Consider the following 21,009-nt stretch of genomic DNA (forward strand, 5'->3'; position numbering starts at 1 on the left):
AACTGGTATATCCAGACAATGGAATTTTTATTCAGTGCCGAAAAGTATTGAGCTGTCAAGCCATAAAAAGACGTGGAGGAATATTAAATGCATATTGCTTAGTGAAAGAAGTCAATCTGAAAAGGCTATATACTATATGATTCCAACTATATGATATTCTGGGAAAGGCAAAACTTTGGAGACAGCAAAAGGATCAGTGGTTGCCAGGAGTTAGGGAGGAGGTAAGGATGAATTGGTGGGGCATAGAGGATTTTTAAGACAATGAAATTATTCTATATGACACTATAATGGTGGATTTATGCCATTATATATGTATTTGCCAAAACCCATAGAAGATACAACACCAAGGGTGAACTATAATGTGAACTATGGAGTTTGGGTGATGATGTGTTAGTGTAGGTTAATCAATTGTAACAAATGTGCTACTCTGGTGAGGGATGTTGATAGTGAGGGAGATTAACTTTGGACACTCTGAAAATATATACCCTCTCCCCCAGAGGGTATATGGGAAATCTCTGTACCTTCTTCTCAATTTTGCTATGAACTTAAAACTGCTCTAAAAAAATAAAGTCTATTTTAAAGAAAGGTTTTTTTTTTTTTTTTTTTTTTTTTTTTGCTTCCAAGAACAAATTTTTACTCCCTTGGAGGTGATAGCGTCCCAGTTGAGAATGCATGATCTAGACTTGCAAATATTGTTTGCCTGGATTCCTCATTACTTCACCCACCATGTTGATTCAGTCCTGCTATTGCATACGAACTTCTTGGGCCAACTGTTTCCTGAAACAGTCCTATAGAAAAGGGAAACCAGTTATGCCTTTCCACCTGAGGGGGTGGATCCTGCTGGTGAATTCTGATGTTGCCTAGCTATCCCTCTCCTCCTGCGCTCTTGGATCTCAGTCTGGTTCTTCACCCATCAGCCCTCTCCTTCAAGTAAGCCTCTGAATAATCCTGGGATGTGGCCTGTCTCACTAGAGGACACGCTCTATATTTGAGAGGAATTCTCTGGTAAAGATCAGGGGAAGTTCCTTCTCTTTTCCAGGCCTTCTTTTAAACTCTTTTATTTAAATTATTTCAATAATCCAAAGAGTGAGGATCCCTTTCTTAAGAGTGTTCGAAGTTAAGCTCCCTGGATACTATCTGATCAATGTTTCTCTTTTAACTCATTTCGGGTCCTTATGCTCTAATAAAATTATTATAATGTAGCAAGCACAGAAAAATGTGTCATGATCTAGAAACACTCTGTAGAATATCTCATGCTTTCATTCCATTCTCCTTTTTTATAAAATTTCTCTTAGGAACAGAACCACCAACAGTTTTACATTCGATCATGTTCCTCTTTCTCTCAGATGAAGGAAGTATTGCCATATTATAATACCAAGAAGCCTCTTAGTCCATGAGACAGGATTTTTGCAAGTGTCCGGAGCACATTTCCCTTGTTGTTATTGATTCAGAGTAATTAGGACTGAGTCTTTTTTTTTTTTTTTTTTTTTTGGTTGTTATTACTGGTCATTTTTTTTTTTTTGTATATTGACTTTGCAAGTGGCAACCTTGTGAAACCATTTTTTTTTCTTATAAACAACTGCATTTTTTTTTTAAAGAAATTCACGTTCTTTTATTTATTTATTTATTTATTTATTTATGACTATGTTGGGTCTTCGTTTCTGTGCGAGGGCTTTCTCTAGTTGTGGCAAGTGGGGACCACTCTTCATCGCGGTGCGCGGGCCTCTCACCATCGTGGCCTCTCTTGTTGCGGAGCACAGGCTCCAGACCCGCAGGCTCAGTAATTGTGGCTCACGGGCCCAGTTGCTCCGTGGCATGTGGGATCTTCCCAGACCAGGGCTCGAACCCGTGTCCCCTGCATTGGCAGGCAGATTCTCAACCACTGCGCCACCAGGGAAGCCCCACTGGTCATTTTTAAGAAAGTAATATTTATAGTATATTTTTCTAGTTAAAAAGCTAATATGTGTTCAATTAAAAACATCAGAAACAACTAGAAAAAAAAAGAAGAAAAACAAGCTCTACCTGAATCCCATCCCCCATTCATAGTTATGAACATTTTTGGTATACAATCTCTCGGTCTTTTATAGATAATCTCTCAGATAAATAGTTGCCCAATAGTAGAAGTATATGCCTTATAATGTTTTTTTCTTCTACTTAGCAAAATATAGCTTCTGTTTCCCCACATCATGAAATAGACTTTTATGGCATAATTTCTTTGGAGAATTTTAAATACAAACAAAGTAAACAGGACAGCATAATGAATCCCCATGTAGTCACCACTCAGCTTCAAAGCTATTAGCTTTCTGCTATTCTCTCTTTTTTACATTCTGCTACTCTTGGGGTAAAACTGGAGTGCACATATATTAAATGTAAAATTTTGACAAACCACCCCAATCTAGATATAGGACATTTCTGTTATCCCATGTCCCTTCTCAGTTACTCCTAACCCCCTCCAGAGGAAACCACTCTGCTGATTTTTTTTTTTTTGAAAAAGCTTTGCCTGATCCAAGTGTTGATATACTGGAATCATATAGAATATACTCTTCTGTGACTGGCTTCTTTTATTCAACATAATGTCATTGAGATTGGTCTAAGTGTTGCATGTATCCATAGTTCGTTTCTTTTTATTGCTGAATAGTATTCTGTTTTATTAACATACCACACTTATCTAATGTCCTTAAATAGACATTTGAGTTATTTCCATTTTTGGCAATCACACAGAAAGCTGCTATAACTATTTCTGTACAAGTCTTGTGCAGACATATATCTTCATTTCTCTTAGGTAAATAACCCTGGCAAGGAATTGCTGGATCAAATAGGTGCATGTTTAACTTTATAACAAAACTGTTAAGCCTTTGTCCAAACTGGTACCAGAAGCAATACTCTTTAAGGCATGGTGAGTCTTTGTATCAGGCGACTCTATCAAAGTGAAATAAGGAACTGGTGTAATCTCACCTGGCAAATTTAGGAATAAAGAAATAATGATACTTGGCACATCCATATCAAAAGTCTGAGGCTGCCAGACATCACAATTTTACCCCACCACACCTGTGAGTAAAAGGGGTTTAGTTTAATTGGTACCCATAATATCTGGCCTGATGTTAGAACTGTCTAATATGTTCTCACCATCTTAGGAGTGGTCAGATGTGGCACTCATTAGTCAATGTTTATATTTTTACAATAGCTGTAATGAACATCATTTCAGGACTTCCAAGATGAGCCAGCAAAGCGAATCTGCTTTCTACATATTGAGCAGGCAGATAGAAATTTAATACAATTGGTTGAAAGAACAAAGTAAAGTGACATTATAAGGGTCACATATGGATATTGTATCCTACTAGGCAGTTCTTGCTCCTTTGCACACAATGGATATCTTTTAAATAACCGCAGACCACATGGATATCTCCTATTAACTCTCTAACTATTACTAATTTTTTCTTTCTGGATGGAATTATATATTGTATGCCATGACTCATTTGAATGCTACTTTCCACTTTTTCTAAGAATGTAAGAACAAATTGAATCTTCCTGTGGCTATTTATACCCAATACACATCTTCAGTCTTTTGGACACATGAAGCTCCTTGAAGAGCTGACTCCATTCAGGAACTGGCTTATATCCTATGAGCAATAGCTAACGCATTGCCACCTGTCCACCTGGAAGGCCCAATTTTCCCACATGGACTAGGCATGTTTGGACAACAGAGTCTCTAGTCCACAAAATGTTTAAAAAAAAAAATTGGTTAAACTCAGAGCATATAGGTATGCTTTATTTACCTAAGGGTTACTCAGCTTTAAGCAGAGACCTTTGACCTTTGATGTCTCTTAAAAAAATTTCTTCCTGGGAATTCCCTGGAGGTCCAGTGGTTAGGACTTGGTGCTTTCACTGCTGGGGCCTGGGTTTGATCTCTGGTCAGGGAAATAAGATCCTGCAAACCGTGTGGTGCAGCCAAAAAAAAATTTTTTTTCTTGCCTCTTGTTACATATCTCTTTGCTAAGAGTTTTTTGGTAACTTAAAATACTATTTACATGATTTAAAATTCCACATTGGGTGTGCATTTCTTTTTTTTTTTTTTTTTTAATTTTTAAAGCTTTAAGATTTCAACAGAATGTGGATATATTTGAACTTTCAGAAGGGATAGTGTTTAAGAAAGGGTGAAACCAGGACACATAAAAGACCTGGGAATTCCCACAACCCCTAAGTGCTTCCTGCTCCAGGAGGTAAACGATTATGTGTTTATTGGAGGTCATACCATTTTCCCTGTTACTGGTGCAAAATAATTCATCAAATCCCCAAGCTTCTTTTCAAACCACGATTTCCCCATTTACTTTGGTCATCAAACAGTCCTATTCTTCAGTGGCCTGTAGACTCACTCCCACCTACCCCCCTGGGGGGCACAAATGAAGGAACTCCCCCTTAGGCTGGCCCCAGTAACTCAGAATTAAATAAGAGGTGGGGCTGGAAGCCTCCTGGAGACTAAAACAACATCAGAGACTAAACCTACCTTGCCAAGAATGGAGAATTTATTCAGATACTGTTTGCGAATTCATGTATGCCACAACAGGATAAGAATTAAAGGTAGAAACCTCACACTCTTCCTCATACCTGCCTACTGCCCAACTAGATTCCGGACACTGCATCACTATCACTGCCATCTTGCTAAACGGAGGCCCCTAGGCACTAATCACACAGGCAACTGCACGTGTCATAAAAATGCACCACAACTTTAAACTTACAGCATTAAAAGCTGTATGTCTCTCTCTGGCTACATTGGTGATTCTCCAGTTCAATATTTTAAAGGCTGCAGCAGCATGCAAAAGAATTTCATTTCGTTTCTTTTTTTAAAAAAAAAAAGTTAAGAAAGGTCTCCAGGAGATGGTGAGTTTTATTTTGTCTTGTCTGGATAGAGGTGTGATTTGCTCTCGAATGTTCCAGGGTGGTGAGAGACTAGGAGAAAGCACAGAATGCAGAGGTCTATTCGGTGTAATCTTCTCCCTCATTTTCATCTTCACCATCAACGGCAAGAGCAGCATACTTGCTTGCAGAACTGAACTTAGAGGCTGGACTTTCTTCAGCTTTCTTTGGCTCAGGTGCAGATCTGGAGTCTTGATCCTTTTTGCCATCTTTCCTATCTGACTCCTTCCAGTGGTCTTTGTTCCCTCCATCTCCTGGACCACGGCTGGAATTTCCACTTTGGCCTTTTGGGGCACTCACCCCATCTACTTTATTTTCATCTGCTTTCCTTACTGGTCCTTCCTCAGATGGTTGAGCTGGAACTACTTTCCCTCCACCACTTGTAGGGGACTGCTGCTCTGTGTCTGAGCTCTGAGATCGAGCAGGAGGGTTAGAACTTCGCTTCACCCAAGCATTCTCCTTTGGTGGAGGGGCTGGCATTACCTTTAGAGGCTATTCAGGTTTGGGAGGCTTAGAAGTTGGAGACTGACAGTCTTCCTCTTTATTGGGTGTTTCATTTTCTAGAGACTTCTCACTCTCTCTCCTTCGTGCATTTCTGCCAGATGTGGCTGAGGTCCCCGTTTGTGATGACTCACTTCCTGTCCTCGATCGTTCCCGTTCCTGAGTTTCTTCACTTCGCCAGCTTGGGTGTCTCTCCCGAGGCCGTCGTTCTAGTTTTGGCTCATCCAGCTGACGCTGCAGTTTCTCCTGTTCCTTCTGTAGCCGCTCTTCTACTTCTCGTTCTCTAGCAGCTGTGTCAACAGGCTTCGCCCCTCCAAAGATAGAGGCTGCTCGACTGGACTGGGATGTGCTAGCAGAGGAATCATCTTCCTTAGGAGTACTCCGACGCTTTAGGTTCAGTTTGGGTCTTTGGGGGGGACCTCTATCATCACGCCTATAATCATCCCGAGAGTAATCATCTCTGGAGCTCCATGACCAGTCATCTCGTCTGTCATATCTGTCTTCATAGCGGTCCCCACCTCCTCTGAAGTCGTCATCCCTACGGTACCCACTACCAAATGCTCTTCTGCCACTGCCTATCCTGGAATCATAGCCTCTATCATAGTCTCTGCTGCCTCGGTCATCATAGCGATCTCGGCCCCCGTATCGATCCATGTCCTGGCGTGGGCCATCACGGTAACTGTCCCGATACCCATCACGATATCGGTCTGAATCATAACGATCTCGAAACTTGTCTCCAAAGCTATCGTCACCTCTTCTAGGTGGGTAGTCATCAAAGCTGTCTGTAGCAGGACGGGCCCTCCAGTCTGTATCTGTTTTGTCAGAATCCCGATTTCTATCTCGGCCAAAAGAACGATCATCCCTGTCTTTATCCTGTGCTTGATCAGCAACGTCCACTAGAATTCTCCTGTTACCTAGAGACTCTTCATTGAGGCTCAGGGCACTGAGCAAGGAATCCAGGTCCTCAAACTCAGCATAACCAAAACCTTTCAACCTCTCAGGATTGCTGGGTTCACGTGGTAAACGCACTGCACTGATATTTAATCCTCTAAAGAATTCCTTAATGGAGTCTTCTGTCACATCGTAGGGCAGGTTCCCTAGAAAAGCAGTGTAGGGTGGTGATTTGGGAAGACGGTTCCGGTCGATATTGGGTTCCCGAGCAGCCCGTGGAGCAGTGGGCAGGATGGAACGGTCAATTGGAGGTGCCCTATACACGTCATCATCATTACTATGCCAAGTGGTTGAAACATCTCCTTCTAGGTCATCTGTTTCATCAGCCCAGCTGACTGGTTTGGGGACATAGGTGCTTCCTCCACCAGTCCCTCCATCCTCAGCCAGGAAGTCTGTTAGGGAGATAGTCTTCCCCTTCTTATTCTTCTTTTTTGCTGAGGCCGCCATGTTGGGAGAGCGCATTTCTTATTATAGGTATTTCCAAACTAATATACCAGTTATCCCTTCAGAGTGATACCAAGCTTACTGTAAGTTTTTCTCTAATCCAGTCTCTTTGTTTATCTAGTCATGTGTTTTGAGGAAACATTGGAAGTATTGTTAATATTGGAAAATAGAATGATTGTTCCCTAAAGGATTTGCTGATCCGAAGGGCCTGTATTTACCCATCCCTCAGGAAGTGTTGTAACATGGCTTCACAGTGCTCAGTAGAAGCCAACCACGTTTAAAGATATTCTGGCTCTTAGATAACTCATGCAAATTTGATATTCAGGAACGATATTTATTTTCTCAAATAAAAATGAAAAAATAAAACATTTAAATGGTTTGAAGAAACATTCTGGGGTATAATTGTTTTTTCACTTTATACTTAACTTAGGTATGAGTAATGAACTAAAAAAAACCTATGGGTTTGTTTTTTGTTTTTCCATCCAGTTGTTCATTTCCCTGTTTCCAATGTGATAATTAGTTTTCCAACTACTGGGAAAATATTGTTTTTATTTAAAATCATATAAACTGATGTACTGCAACATATCTACCTGTGAAGATGAATATTGGAAAAGGGGTGAACAATACAGTTTGAGAAAACTAAGGTTGTATGTTTAGGGGAAAGGGCTTGAAGTAGAGTGTCAGTAAATAACTTTCTTTAACCAAAGACTGAAACGGAGTGACAAAGACAGCTATTATTTAAATTCAAGAAGGCCTTAGCAAACTTGGTAAAACACACCCATCTTAGATCAATAAAGCAATATTCATTTAGTGCTTCATAAAAATAAATTGCCTTTCATGACTGAATAAACAAAATGTGGTATATCCATATAATGGAATTTGTTTGACAGTAAAAAGAAATGAAATCATGATAATGCAACATGGGTGAACCTTGAAAACATTATGCAAAGTGAAAGAAGCCATTTACAAATAAACACATATTGTGTGATTCCATTTATATGAAATGTCCAAAATAAGCAAATCCATAGAGAAAGAGAGTAGATTAGTGGTTGCCAGGGGCTGGAGGATGGGGTAATTGGTGATTGATTGTGCACGACTCTGTGGATACACCAAAAACCACTGAACTGTATAACTTTATGGTATGTGAATTATCGCAATAAATTTGCCTCCTAATAAGAACCTACCAAGTGCCAGATATGTAACTTGTGCTATCCAATTTAATCCTCATCAGACGCTTGCAAACAAAGTTTATTATCATTTGACAAATGAGAAAACAGGGTTCTAACTTACCTGTGTACACTCACTTGATGGATGACTGGCACAGGTGGGCTTGCATTGTAAGCCTATTTTCTAAGTATAAGCTTCTTCCACTGGCTGTCTTGGTTCACCCTGTTTCCAGAGTTTTATACTCCAGGTCCTCAGTGAGCTTGACTCACAGGGTCTCTGCGTTATCCTCTGCCGTTTTAACTGCTCTGGTTGTTCTGGGCAAACGGACTTTCCTCTGGAGATGCTCTTATCATTCTACACAGACTTGCTCTGCCCAGGTCCGAGGCACTATTTTCTCTTAGCTAGAGTCTTCTCTCAGTAAGCTACCCACCCGCTCCAATGGGCGCCCCAAAGACTGTAAAGAGAAGCTCTAGGTTTTCTCTCCTGTTTGAGCCAGTGATTGCAGCAATTGCCCCTGAGCCCAGCATTCTACAATAAACAGCATATGAAGGACTTCCCGCTTACCGGCTATTATTATACTTGCCCAGAGACATTGTACGTGCGTACGCACGCGTGTCCACGGGCACACGCATGTGCCCGTGTGTAACATGGAGATGGTGGGAGGGCTTGTCTTTGTGCCACCTCACAGGGAAACAGGTTCCTTCTTGCTTTCTCCTTTATTGTTTCAATTCTCCGAGGAATTCTATCCAGGGAGATGGAATAGGGTGACTGACATCTGTTCTCCCCAAGCCTGTCTTTTTATCTCTACCTTATCTCAAAGGTTCCCCCATTATTCAAAGATGAAGACCCTTTATAACATTAAAAAATTTCTCAGCTGCCACTCCTATGATGGGAGCTGAGAAGATACATAATGATCTGAAGCTACTATACATTTGGTAACGCTTTCAGATGAATTTTGTACTCTGTCAATTATATAAGCAACTTACGTGGTCTCTGATCCATGTTTGGTTTGGAGCTATGTATTTAATTCAAGGTGAGAATGATTTGAGCAAAAAGGTTTTAATAATGCTTTGACATAACTCCTTGGCCCATCAGTGCCTTCAACCTTTTTTTCAGTGATGATTTGTTAATATTTATATAGAACTTTAATATAGTTCACTGTTCTGAGGCTTACAAAGTCCTTTCATGAACATTATCTGATCAGATTTATGTTCTGGAGTGTTGGCATATTTTTTAACATGAGGGACCTTTATGTTTGGCAAGAAGCTGCATAGTGTAAGTAAAGGGGGAGGAGTTGTGATCAGGAAAACTATGCCATAATTAAATTATGTCTCCTCTTAGACAACCTGTTTTCCCATTCATTGTGCGTATAGGGGAATTGGACCAGAACCAGTGTTGTTTGTTGTTTGTTTTGCTTCTTCAAAAGAAATGCACATGAAACTTCTGTGTCTAATTGGGTAAAGGTGGAACTGCTCTGTTTGGAACTGGGGGAAGAATTACACTTTACCTTCTTTATTCTGTTCTGGGAAAACTTTGCACCCTAGAGTTCTCCTTATGAGTACTTACTTTCAGGATCCATTCCCTAAGGACTTTTATTTTCTCTCTTTGGGGGGTGAGAAGGAAGGATCAAACTAGCAGCTTTCAGGGTGAGAACAAGTGCCCACCCCCATCTCTAGGAGGCTGGGCCTTGGCAGCCTGCAGGTAGTCATGCCTCCAGGGAAGGATGCTCGAAGTCCTGGCTGGAGCTCAGCAGGCTTATGCCCTGCTCTGATGTTCTTCGGGACTGAAACTACAAAGCTAGCTACTTTCATTTTCTGGAACTATGTTTAACTACATTAACATTATGTGATTCTTCTCATAGTCTCTGTACAAGCTAATTGTGAAGGAAAGCCTTAAATAAAATGTTGATTAAACTTCGGAGGGTTTCATCTTTAACTAGATGTAAACTTTTGATATCATCTTGAGTTACACAGGACAGAATTTTGCATAGCTGCATGTGGTCACAATTTTCCACACAGTTTCGTATGCTTGAATTCCTGATCTTCTGATCTACATTTTACTTAGGTCTTCTAGCTTCATCTCCAGAGCCTTCCACCATCAGAAACATTCTGCACCTTGCTTGCTGGAAGATTTCTTTTTTTGAAGAACTCTGCAGTCAGCACAAGTGGCATCTGGCGATATGTATATGAAAGCAGTGAGATTTCTCATTCCTTTTAGAATCATTTTGCTAGAAATGGCTTATGTACACTTGGAAGTATATTCATTTCCAAAGTTCTGCTTTAGTTTTTAGAATTAGTTTTTAAAGATAGCTTTGAAAGAAAGTTGATGAAACAGATATCTTTAAGGATTAGAAACTTACCAGAGCTTTTCTGAAAACTTCTACTTTTCATATCAGCAACTTGAAATAGTTCTTCAAGAGGTTCTTTGACCTCCAGCAGTTAGATGAGTTGCATTTTCTTGTGAATTTGCAGGAGTCACATCCCGGAAAGCATCTATGAGGAAGTAGATATGTGAGAAGAATAGACCTGGTCATTTCCTAGTTTTACCTGAGGGTATATTTGTTGAGAATCTACTACATTAAAAAAAAAGAGATATCACAGCAAAATTAAAATGTAGTTGATTGGACTGTTGCTTAGAAATTGTTTACAGGACAGATTTTCCCCTTAACTTTCCACTATAAAAATTTTCAAACATAGAAGATTTAAAAGAACATCCTTCAGCTAGATGGCATCTCTTCCTATATTCCTAAATACTGATACTGTTAATAAAAAAAATAAACATTCAAAATATGTTGCAGGCATACTTTCTCCTTCTCTTCTCCCACATTCTACATTCAATGTGGAGAAAATCCTATAGGTTGCTTCAAAACAAGCATCTGATTACCAGCTACCACTCCCCACCAGCTGGTTCAAGTCCCCATGTCTCTCTCCTGAATTATAGGAGTGGCTGTCTCACGAGTTTCCCTCTTGCTGTTATTGATCCCTTCGGGAGCGTCTCAAAATAGCAGCTAGAGTGATCCTTTCAAATGTAAATAACATACCAATATTCTGTTCACTCCTTCCAGTGGCTTTCCGTTTGACTTGGAGTGAAAGCTGAGCTCCTTATTATGAACTACAAGGCCTCATATGACCTGGCACCCTGTTACCCCTCTGATATAACATCTTAGTTTTATTTTTCCTCTCTCTAAATCTGGTACAGCTCCCTGGCTGCCTTGTTGCTCCTCACATGTGGCACCTGTTCCTTCTTCCAGTACTACACTTGTTTCCTCTCCCTGGAATGTCCTTAGACACCTGCAGGGCTCACTCCTTCACTTCCTTCAGGTCTTTTATCAAACGCCACCTTCTCACAGAGGCACTGCTCTGCCAGCCTACTGAAAACTATCCCATCTCCCAAGGTCCCCTATCCCTCATCCGGCTTTTAAAAATATCTAGTTAAGACTTACCACAATCAAGTATTCCATTCCATATATTTTTACGTATTTGCCTTGTTTATTTTCTGCCCCACCCATTATTCTGTGTGATTCATGAGGACAAACATTTTTGTGTGTTTTGTTCACTTATTTTACAGTGCCTAACACATAGTAGCTTCTTAACAAAAATTTGTCGAATAAATAACATATTTTCTTAGAGTAGTAAAAAATAATGAATTTTTGAAAACCCTTGAGTTAGCAGTGTCTGTGGGTCAAGGGATTTTGCTCATTTCACTAGGTCAATTATTTTACGTGGCTTGAATCCCAGACTGAAATCTGGGGAACTTTCTTTTCTGTGCTGCCTGTTAGGCCAGAACTAAGTCTAGCTTCAATCATCTAGTCACAAAAGATTGAAACAAAGCTACAGTAATCAAGACTGTATGGTACTGGCACAAAAACACAAATATAGATCAATGGAACAGGATAGAAAGCCCAGAGATAAACCCACACACATATGGTCACCTTACCTTTGACAAAGGAGGCAAGAATATACAATGGAGAAAAGACAGCTTCTTCAATAAGTGGAGCTGGGAAAACTGGACAGCTACATATAAAAGAATGAAATTAGAACACTTCCTAATACCATACACAAAAATACTCAAAATTGATTAAAGACTTAAATGTAAGTCCAGACACTATAAAACTTTTAGAGGAAAACATAGGCAGAACACTCTGTGACATAAATCACAGCAAGATCTTTCTTGACCCACCTCCTAGAGTAATGAAAATAAAAATCAAAAATAACAAATGGAACCCAATGAAACTTAAAAGCTTTTGCACAGCAAAGGAAACCATAAAAAAGACAGAAAGACAACCCTCAGAATGGGAGAAAATATTTGCAAACGAAGCAACTGACAAAGGATTAATCTCCAAAATATACAAGCAGCTCATGCAGCTCAGTATGAAAAAAACAAACAACCCAATCCAAAAATAGGTGGAAGACCTAAATAGACATTTCTCCAAAGAAGACATACAGATGGCCAACAAACACATAAAAGGATGCTGAACATCACTAATCATTAGAGAAATGCAAATCAAAACCACAGTGAGGTATCACCTCATACTGGTCAGAATGGCCATCATCAAGAAACATACAAACAATAAATGCTGGAGAGGGTGAGGAGATAAGGGAACCCTCCTGCACTGTTGGTGGGAATGTAAATTGATACAGCCACTATGGAGAACAGTATGGAGGTTCCTTAAAAAACTAAAAATAAAGCTATTGTATGACCCAGCAATCCCACTCCTGGGCATATACCCTGAGAAAACCATAATTCAAAAAGAGACATGTACCACAATGTTCATTGCAGCACTATTTACAATAGCCAGGATGTGGAAGCAACCTAAGTGTCCATCGACAGATGAATGGATAAAGAAGATGTGGCACATATATACCAAGGAATATTACTCAGCCATAAAAAGGAACGAAATTGAGTTATTTTTCATGAGGTGGTTGGACCTAGGGTCTGTCATACAGAGTGAAGTAAGTCAGAAAGAGAAAAACAAGTACTGTATGCTAACGCACATATATGGAATCTATAAAAACGGTACGGATGAACCCAGTGGCAGGGCAGGAATAAAGATGCAGGCTTAGAGAATGGACTTGAGGACCCGGGGGGAAGGGGAAGCTTGGATGAAGTGAGAGGGTGGCATTGACATATACACACTACCAAACGTAAAATAGATAGCTAGTGGGAAGCTGCTGCATAGCACAGGGAGATCAGCTCCGTGCTTTGTGACGACCTGCAGGGGTGGGTTAGGGAGGATGGGAGGAAGGCTCAAGAGGGAGGGGATATGGGGATATATGTATACTTATAGCTGATTCACTTTGTTGTACAACAGAAACTAACACAACATTGAAAAGCAAATATATTCCAATAAAGATATAAAAAAAAAGGAAAAGAAAAGTTTTTATCAAAAAGAAAAGAAAATGAATATATTTCCTCCCCCAGTCCTTCTAGGTACCCCAGTTCCATAATACCCCATATCAGTTTTCTGCTGTGTCATTCTCAATCCCCAAATGAAGCCATTTCTCATACCAGGTTTTCCCCGGCATGGGTTCCTTTTTCCTCTGGGTCCTCAGCACTTCTGCTGTTTTAATCTCCTGCCTCTGCTCTGGGAAGCTGATCTCCAGGTGAGGGGCCTGCCCCTTTCCACAGACACACTCTATTTAGGTCCGATGCAATACCTTCTCTTAGCCAGAGCCTTCTTTCAGTAATTTAACCATCCCCCCTCTCTCTGCATATCCTAAAGAGTGAGAGGACAGACTCCAGATTTTCTCTTTTGGTTTAACCAGTGACTACAAAATTCCAATAGGGCCCAACCTTCTGGAAATGAAGCAGCGCATCAAGAAATTCCCTCTGCAGTAAGCCCCTTATTCTTACAGCTCTTTGGCCTCTATACCACCAGTGACTCACTGTGTGCTCTGTCTGACGTAGGGGATGCTGCAAAGGGAACTTTGTGCCATCTAAAAGGTGACAGTTTTCTGTTACTTCCTTTTGTTCTGATTCTGCCAATAGATACCAGGGAAATAGAAATATTCTTCTCAAATAAGGTCACTGACATTTATTCCTCAAGTATGGAGTCTTTTCTTCTGTTAAATGGAAACATCAGGAATACCTGGTCTCAATATTATATACTAAACTCTTCAATAATATCCTTGGACTGATTATAATGTCAAAAGTCACTCAACTCCCCTCTCCCCACATGAGAGCTGTTGTGAACGTATAATGATTTGAACCTATTCTATCAGTAATGCTTTTCACAATTTATTTATTTATTTATTTATTTTTGACTGCGTTGGGTCTTTGTTGCTGTGCGCGGGCTTCTCATTGTGGTGGCTTCTCTTGTTGTGGAGCACGGGCTCTAGGTGCACAGGCTTCAGTAGGTGTGGCACGTGGGCTCAGTAGTTGTGGCTCACGGGCTCTAGAGCACAGGCTCAGTAGTTGTGGCACATGGGCTTAGTTGCTCCGCAGCATGTGGGATCTTCCTGGACCAGGGATCGAACCCATGTCCCCTGCATTGGCAGGAGGATTCTTAATCACTGCACTGCCAGGGAAATCCTATGAGGAATGTTTTTAAACTAGTTTATACTTTATTAGTTTTAAGAGCATATGTATATATATTGTTGGAGATACATAAAGATTAAAATGACTGGTGTGGAAAAATTTTGAGAATGCCTTGATATAACTCTTGGCTTCCTAGGAGCCCTCATCTTCCTGTTTTGAAATAATCACGAACACAGATCTTCTTATTAGTAGTAACATTAATTATTGGCAAAGGAGCTATAGGACGCCATTCTCAAGTGACTCCTCCAGTTTTCTCTCTTGAGGTATTAAACAAGAAGTAACAAATCAGCAGAGCTCTTAGGGACAAGTCCTCTTAGGGCTAAGTCCACCCACCGTCGTCTCAGGAGCGTCCTCAGTAGCACCCCAGATATCCATGCCCTGAAGAGTTGTTCTGCTCCACAGGACGTACAGCTGATAGTGGGGAGAGACAATTCAGAATCCTGGCTGTTGCCTGGGACGGCTACACACACACTCCCCCAATGGTCTGATGAGCTGAAACCACACATAAGCCAAGTTAGGCTTTATTTTCCTGAGGATAAGTTTTTATTTTAATTTTTAAACCAGATTGCTGTATGACATGGATGTTAAGGAAGCACTTACATTGAAAAATAGCCTCTGGAGGACGTTATCTTTGATTAAATGTAAAACTTCTAGTAACATCTCAAGTTCTGGAAGACAGAATTTTGCATAATTGCACACAACCACAGGTTCCTTTATAGTCTTTTATGCTTAACTTCCTGAACTTCTTTGCACTGTTTCTGTATCATTTTTCCCACTGCCCTACATGACCAGAAACACTCTCGCCACCTTAACGTATACTTGATGATCCATTTCTTTGCAGAAGAGCATTTACAAAGTTAGCTTCAGTTAGATATACTGATAGGTATTTAACCCATTGAAATTTCTAATTACTTTCATTAGTTTTACGAGTAATTGGCTTATGCACAAACACATGTTTTATTATAAAAGAAGTACAGCTGGAGTTTATGAAAATAGCTGTCTCCTCATAAGTATAAAAAATAAAAGTGTAATGATTCAGAAACTTACCAGGATTTTTCTGAAAACTTCCTCTTCTTATGTCAGAAACTTGAAACAGTTGGTTTTTAATCTTTGCTTTCTTATTCCTCTTCTAATGGGTAGGAGATGTATGATTGCAAGGATCCTTTTTAAAAAATAAGCCTTTAAGTTGTGAAGTTTACTGGTCTCCTGATGCCCTGCCCCTGTGCTGATGCAGAATGAGGAAGTAGAAAAGCAAACAGTTTCAGTTTTGCTTCAGAATGTATTTATTTAGGTTTATAAAATATTAAATATATTTATAATATATGTAAATATATTTTAATGGTTATAAAATATTAAAAGATTAACATCACAAAAAATTACCAATAAAGTTGAACCATTGCTGAGAAACTATTCACCAGAGTTTCAAGTTATAAGAGTTAAGAAATCAAGGTGAAAAAACACCTATAGAAAAAAACACTGGGAAAATATTAAAAACTCAGTGTGATCCAAGTGCCTGTTATGGACTGAATTGCGCCCCGCCCCCAAATTCACATGTTGAAGCCCTAACCCTCGGTATCTCAGAATGTGGCTGTATTTGGAGATAATGTCTTTAAAGAGTTAATTAAGTTAAAATGAGGTCACTAGGGTGGACCCTAATCCAGATATGACTGGTTTCCTTGTAAGAAGAGATTGGCACTTGCATGCTCTCTCTCTCTCTCTCTCTCTCTCTCTCACACACACACACACACACACACACACACAAGACTGGGTGAAGACACAGGGAGAAGACAGTCATCTATAAATCAAGGAGAAGGCCTCAAAAGAAACCAACTCTGCCAAATCCTTGATCTTGGACTTCTAGCCTCTGTGAGCAAATAAATTTCTGATTTTTCAGCCACCTAGTCTGTGGTACTTTATTATGGCAGCTCCAGCAAACTAATACTTCTGTGTGCTGGGTCGTCATTAATTTCATTATTTTTTGAAAATTAAAACATTAGTCTTTTCAGTATGAATATGACTAAAATTCATTTTCAAACTTAAGAAATACAGAATATGGAAAGAAGCAGGGAGAACCATATTATCCAAATGCAATCTCTATTTTCCATTGTATTTTTCTCTATTCATACATTAAAAAAATATAAATATAATATTTGGGAAATTTTACCAAACCTTGAAACATATAACTTCAAATAGGTAGTGAACAGTGCCTGGTAAAAGCTGAATTTTATTTATATTTATTTACATTTTATTTCTTGAATTAATATGATATGAACATCAAAATTCAGGACCACTGGAATATGCCAACTTTTGTTTTGGGGTTGTGTGTACAGTTTTTGTTAATTTTTTTTAAAGAAACAAACTGCTACATCTGCTAGTGGAAGAAAATACTTTGTTCTGCTTTGAAGTTCTGAAATTGTTCAGGTGTATTGTGGTTCATAGATTACAAAGAATAACGTTAGTTAAATGCCAAAGAATTATTTTTACTCCTTTATATGAAATGCACAAATTTTGGGAGGGTGATAGTGGCAGTGGTGCCTCCTACTACCTTATGTAAAGTACTTGGACATTCTCATCAATATTGCCATCAGCTGTTTAATGCTCCCAGTATATTTTCTCAGTCTGTTTACTTAAAATTGTATGGAATGATATAATTAATAAGCAATAAAATCTGAATCACACACACACACACACACACACACACACACACATACAATCTTGGTTAGCTTGTTAAGAAACAAAATTCTCTAAGAATGTTTTGAACATTTTTTCATTATTAAATGAAGATAATTTTTATAGCTGTTTGAGGTGCTGTAATATCTACTGATACTCCCAGTTGTTTTACCAAACTGGTTGGCTGTTCTAAAAGCCAAGTGAGGCGTGGGTTTTCAGAATGTGCATGCTCCTGTGTACTACAACATTCTAAAGATGAACAATTCACCCCAGTAAGACTCTTGCTACAGTTTTTGTCAAATTCATTATTTTCAGAGTCTTTCGTTCTTATTTCAGTTTGTCTCCCTCTCTCAATAAGCATAGTTTCCTAGATTCTCCACTTCCACCCCCCGACAATTTTGACCTCCATCACTCTCACCTGATGACATCTCTTCCTACCTAATGGACAAAATTGAAGGTATCAGGTGGGCTTTCTCACATGCTCCATTCTCCAGATCCCTAAACCCACCTGCACCCCTACATTCCTCTCCTCTCTGTACCTAATAGAACAGTTCTCAACTCAGACTCCACAATAACATCATCTGGGGAGTTTTCAAAAAAAGCAGATGATGGGACTTCCCTGGTGGCAGAGTGGTTAAGCCTCTGCGCTCCCAATGCAGGGGGCCTGGGTTCCATCCCTGGTCAGGGAACTAGATCCCACATGCATGCTGCAACTAAGAGTTCGCATGCCATAACTAAGGAGCCTGCCTGCTGCAACTAAGGAGCCCATGTGCCGCAACTAAGGAAACCGCCAGCTGCAACTAAGACCTGGTGCAACCAAAAAAAAAAAAAAAAAGAAACACTTAAAAAAAAGGCAGATGATGCCCAGGACTGCTATTGGGCAATCATATATCCCTAGGCATAGGGCCAAATATCAGTAAGTTTTTAAAAGCTTCCTAAGCAGTTCTAATATGTAGACAGGGCAAGAATGTCTAGAATAAAATGAACTCTTCCTCTTTCCTTTTCTTTCCCTTACCTTTTTATTTCTCTTCCATTTTCAAACAATTATGCCCTACAATCATTACATATGCAGAGAAAGGTAGGTGTCTGTGGTGGGAGAGTGGGGAAGTCAGGGCCCAGGAAGGTGGCCCTTCAGAGAGGTGACCTGGGGTGAGGAGTCAGAACCTGGACAGTGTGAAGGGAGTATCCACCTGCAAGAGTGAGCCAGCACTGGGAATAAGAGCCTGAAGGAGGCGTGGAGGGTGTACAGGGGCAGCCTGGTTCGGGTGTCAGAGCCCAAGCACAGTGAGCAAAGTGTCTAAATGGAGAGTTGGCCTGGTGTGGGATATCAGAGCTCAAGCAGAAAAGACAATGTTCTTCTGGGAGAAGATCCTAAAATGAAGAATGTCAAAAATTGCACTGAGCAGAGTTAAACAGGCAAGGAAAACTTTATTCAAGACTATGGTAATAGAGGGGAGATAGACTGAACTCAACTCAGCTGAAGTAAAACATGGGAAGGTTTTTAAGCCCTGGAATGAACTAGTGGAAAAGAACTGGAGTACTATCAGGTAGGTTGGTCAGTGGCGTGTGTCAAGCGCATGGATTGCTCCTCAGTCTGCAAACGTTTTTCTCTGTGATTAGGCCACCTGGGTTTGCTAGTTGACGTGCATCCAAGTCAGGTTTCCACCCTCCTACTGATACTGGGAGACAGGGGTGCTATCTTCTTTGATGTTTACATTTCAAATACCTGGTTCCCTGGTGCTTGAGAAAGACAATCCTGGGTTATAAAATTGGCAACAGGGTGGGAGAAGATTTACATACATTTTAATATTTAAAAATTTTTAATATGTATTTATTTATTTAGCTGCACCGGGTCTTAGTTGTGGCACACGGGATCCTTTTTAGTTGCAGCATGTGGGATCTTTAGTTGCGGCATGTGGGATCTAGTTCCCTGACCAGGGATCGAATTAGGCCCTCTGCATTGGGAGTGTGGAGTCTTAGCCACTGGACCACAAGGGAAATCCCAAGATTTACATACATTTTAAAGGGGCAGAGAAAAAATTTGCCATTACAAATTTTCTAAAGTAAATGCTCTAAGGAAAGGGAGGCCTTTAGTCAGGGACCTATAGTCTAGAAGATGACTGTCCAAAGTTTAGTAAAGCTTAGGGGATCATTAAAGGCCACTTTGGTCAAGAGTCAGATCTGAGTTGAGAGAGGAATGCACCTGTGCTGGGCAGGGGATTGCTGGGCATTGAGATAGAAGATTGATTACACAGAGGGATTGCTCAAATAAGGAAATATATAAGGAAATGAAAGCCATATTTCTCACTGTTGGAGAAGTGGTTTACAAACACGAGAAGAGAGTAACTTGCAGTATGGAACTACAATTGGAGATATCTGTGTGAACTCATGGTTTTTAAATATATTTAGGTACAGAAATAAATATAGCTGTGAATATATTGTCTAGGCTTGCTGATTGAGAGGGAATAGAGACACCACAATAGCAATGAACACAACTAGCATTCAGATGGTGTCTTCTAAATGCCATTTTTCTCTATGAAGAACCAGGGCCCCTTGGAAAGACAGCTGATTCCAGAGATGGGACAGGGAAAGTATTAGATAAGCTTGGAACATCTTTTGTTCAGAAAGCAAGGAAGAAATCAAAGAAAGATAAGGACAACATGAAAAGGTCTAGTCAACTTGTATAAGCTCCTACTAGTCAAATCTAGGACAATTGGAGCATCAAAATAAATAGTGTAGTAACAGATTATCCACTGAATAATCAGATAATTCACTGAATGAAATGGAAAACCATGAGTCCATACAGATAAGTAAATGAATAGATGGAAAATTTGGTGAGAAATAGTGTATTTACAAAGTTTCAAATTACCTCTCCACCAAATACTAATGACAAATGGGGAAAGACTTAACTTTACAGTGGAGAAGTCTGGCCTGTATGCCCTTTTTTCAGTGGTATTTTCAAGTCACTGAGGTGAACAACATCAATATGGGACAAATGAGCATCATGCATCACCTAATGGGATGCAATGAGTACACAGCATCACTCCTGTGATATTCCTGCCAAGATGCATAGCTTAAATCTAATGAAACATCATACAAACCTAAATTGAGGGATGTTCTGCAAAATAACTGGCCTGTCATCTTAAAAGGTGTCAAGGTCATAAATATCATGGAAAGGTTAAGGAAATGTTCCAGACTGGAGGAGATTAAGTGCAACATGTGCTTCCAAACTGGGTCTTTTTGTTATAAAAGACATTATTGAGACAATTGGTGAAAACTGAATGAAGTGTGAGGATTAGATGAACACAATCAACATTAATATCTAAGTTAATATACAATGGAATATTACTCAGCCATTAAAAAAGAACAAAATTGGGTCATTTGTAGAGTCGTGGATCGATCTAGAGACTGTCATACAGAGTGAAGTAAGTCAGAAAGAGAAAAACAAATATCGTGTATTAACGCATATATGTGGAATCTAGAAAAATGGTACAGATGAACCAGTTTGCAAGGCAGAAATAGAGACACAGATGTAGAGAACAAACGTATGGACACCAAGGGGGGAAAGTGGGGAGGGGGTTGGTGGTGGTGGTGGTGGGATGAATTGAGAGATTGGGATTGACATGTATACACTGATGTGTATAAAATGGATGACTAATAAGAACCTGCTGCATAAAAAATAAATAAATAAAATAAAATTCAAAAAGAAGCAAAAAAATAAAAGGAATGCATTCAAAGAAAAAAAATGTGTCAAGTATTCAGAAATTATATAACCAACAGCGAATACAATCCAGCTTTGTTAAATCTGCACATTTTGCATTATTT

At 39.7% G+C, this 21,009-nt stretch overlaps 1 protein-coding gene and 1 long non-coding RNA gene across 2 annotated transcripts; both read right to left on the reverse strand.

Annotated features, from left to right (window-relative positions):
• Positions 1 to 4,867: 4,867 nt before the first annotated feature.
• LOC132371973 (eukaryotic translation initiation factor 4B-like) lies at positions 4,868 to 6,820 on the reverse strand. The gene is given in 1 exon segment (XM_059933839.1): positions 4,868 to 6,820. A coding segment is annotated over 1 exon segment (1,839 nt). The 5' UTR covers positions 6,814 to 6,820; the 3' UTR covers positions 4,868 to 4,974.
• Positions 6,821 to 11,913: 5,093 nt separating this feature from the next.
• LOC132371513 (uncharacterized) lies at positions 11,914 to 15,161 on the reverse strand. Its single transcript, XR_009504865.1, has 3 exons — positions 15,115 to 15,161; positions 14,848 to 15,006; positions 11,914 to 11,990 (listed from the first exon to the last, which is right to left on the reverse strand). It is a non-coding gene; the product is annotated as an uncharacterized LOC132371513 (long non-coding RNA).
• Positions 15,162 to 21,009: the final 5,848 nt, after the last annotated feature.

Source organism: Balaenoptera ricei, chromosome 9 (genome assembly GCF_028023285.1).
Source record: "Balaenoptera ricei isolate mBalRic1 chromosome 9, mBalRic1.hap2, whole genome shotgun sequence".
NCBI lineage: Eukaryota > Metazoa > Chordata > Mammalia > Artiodactyla > Balaenopteridae > Balaenoptera > Balaenoptera ricei.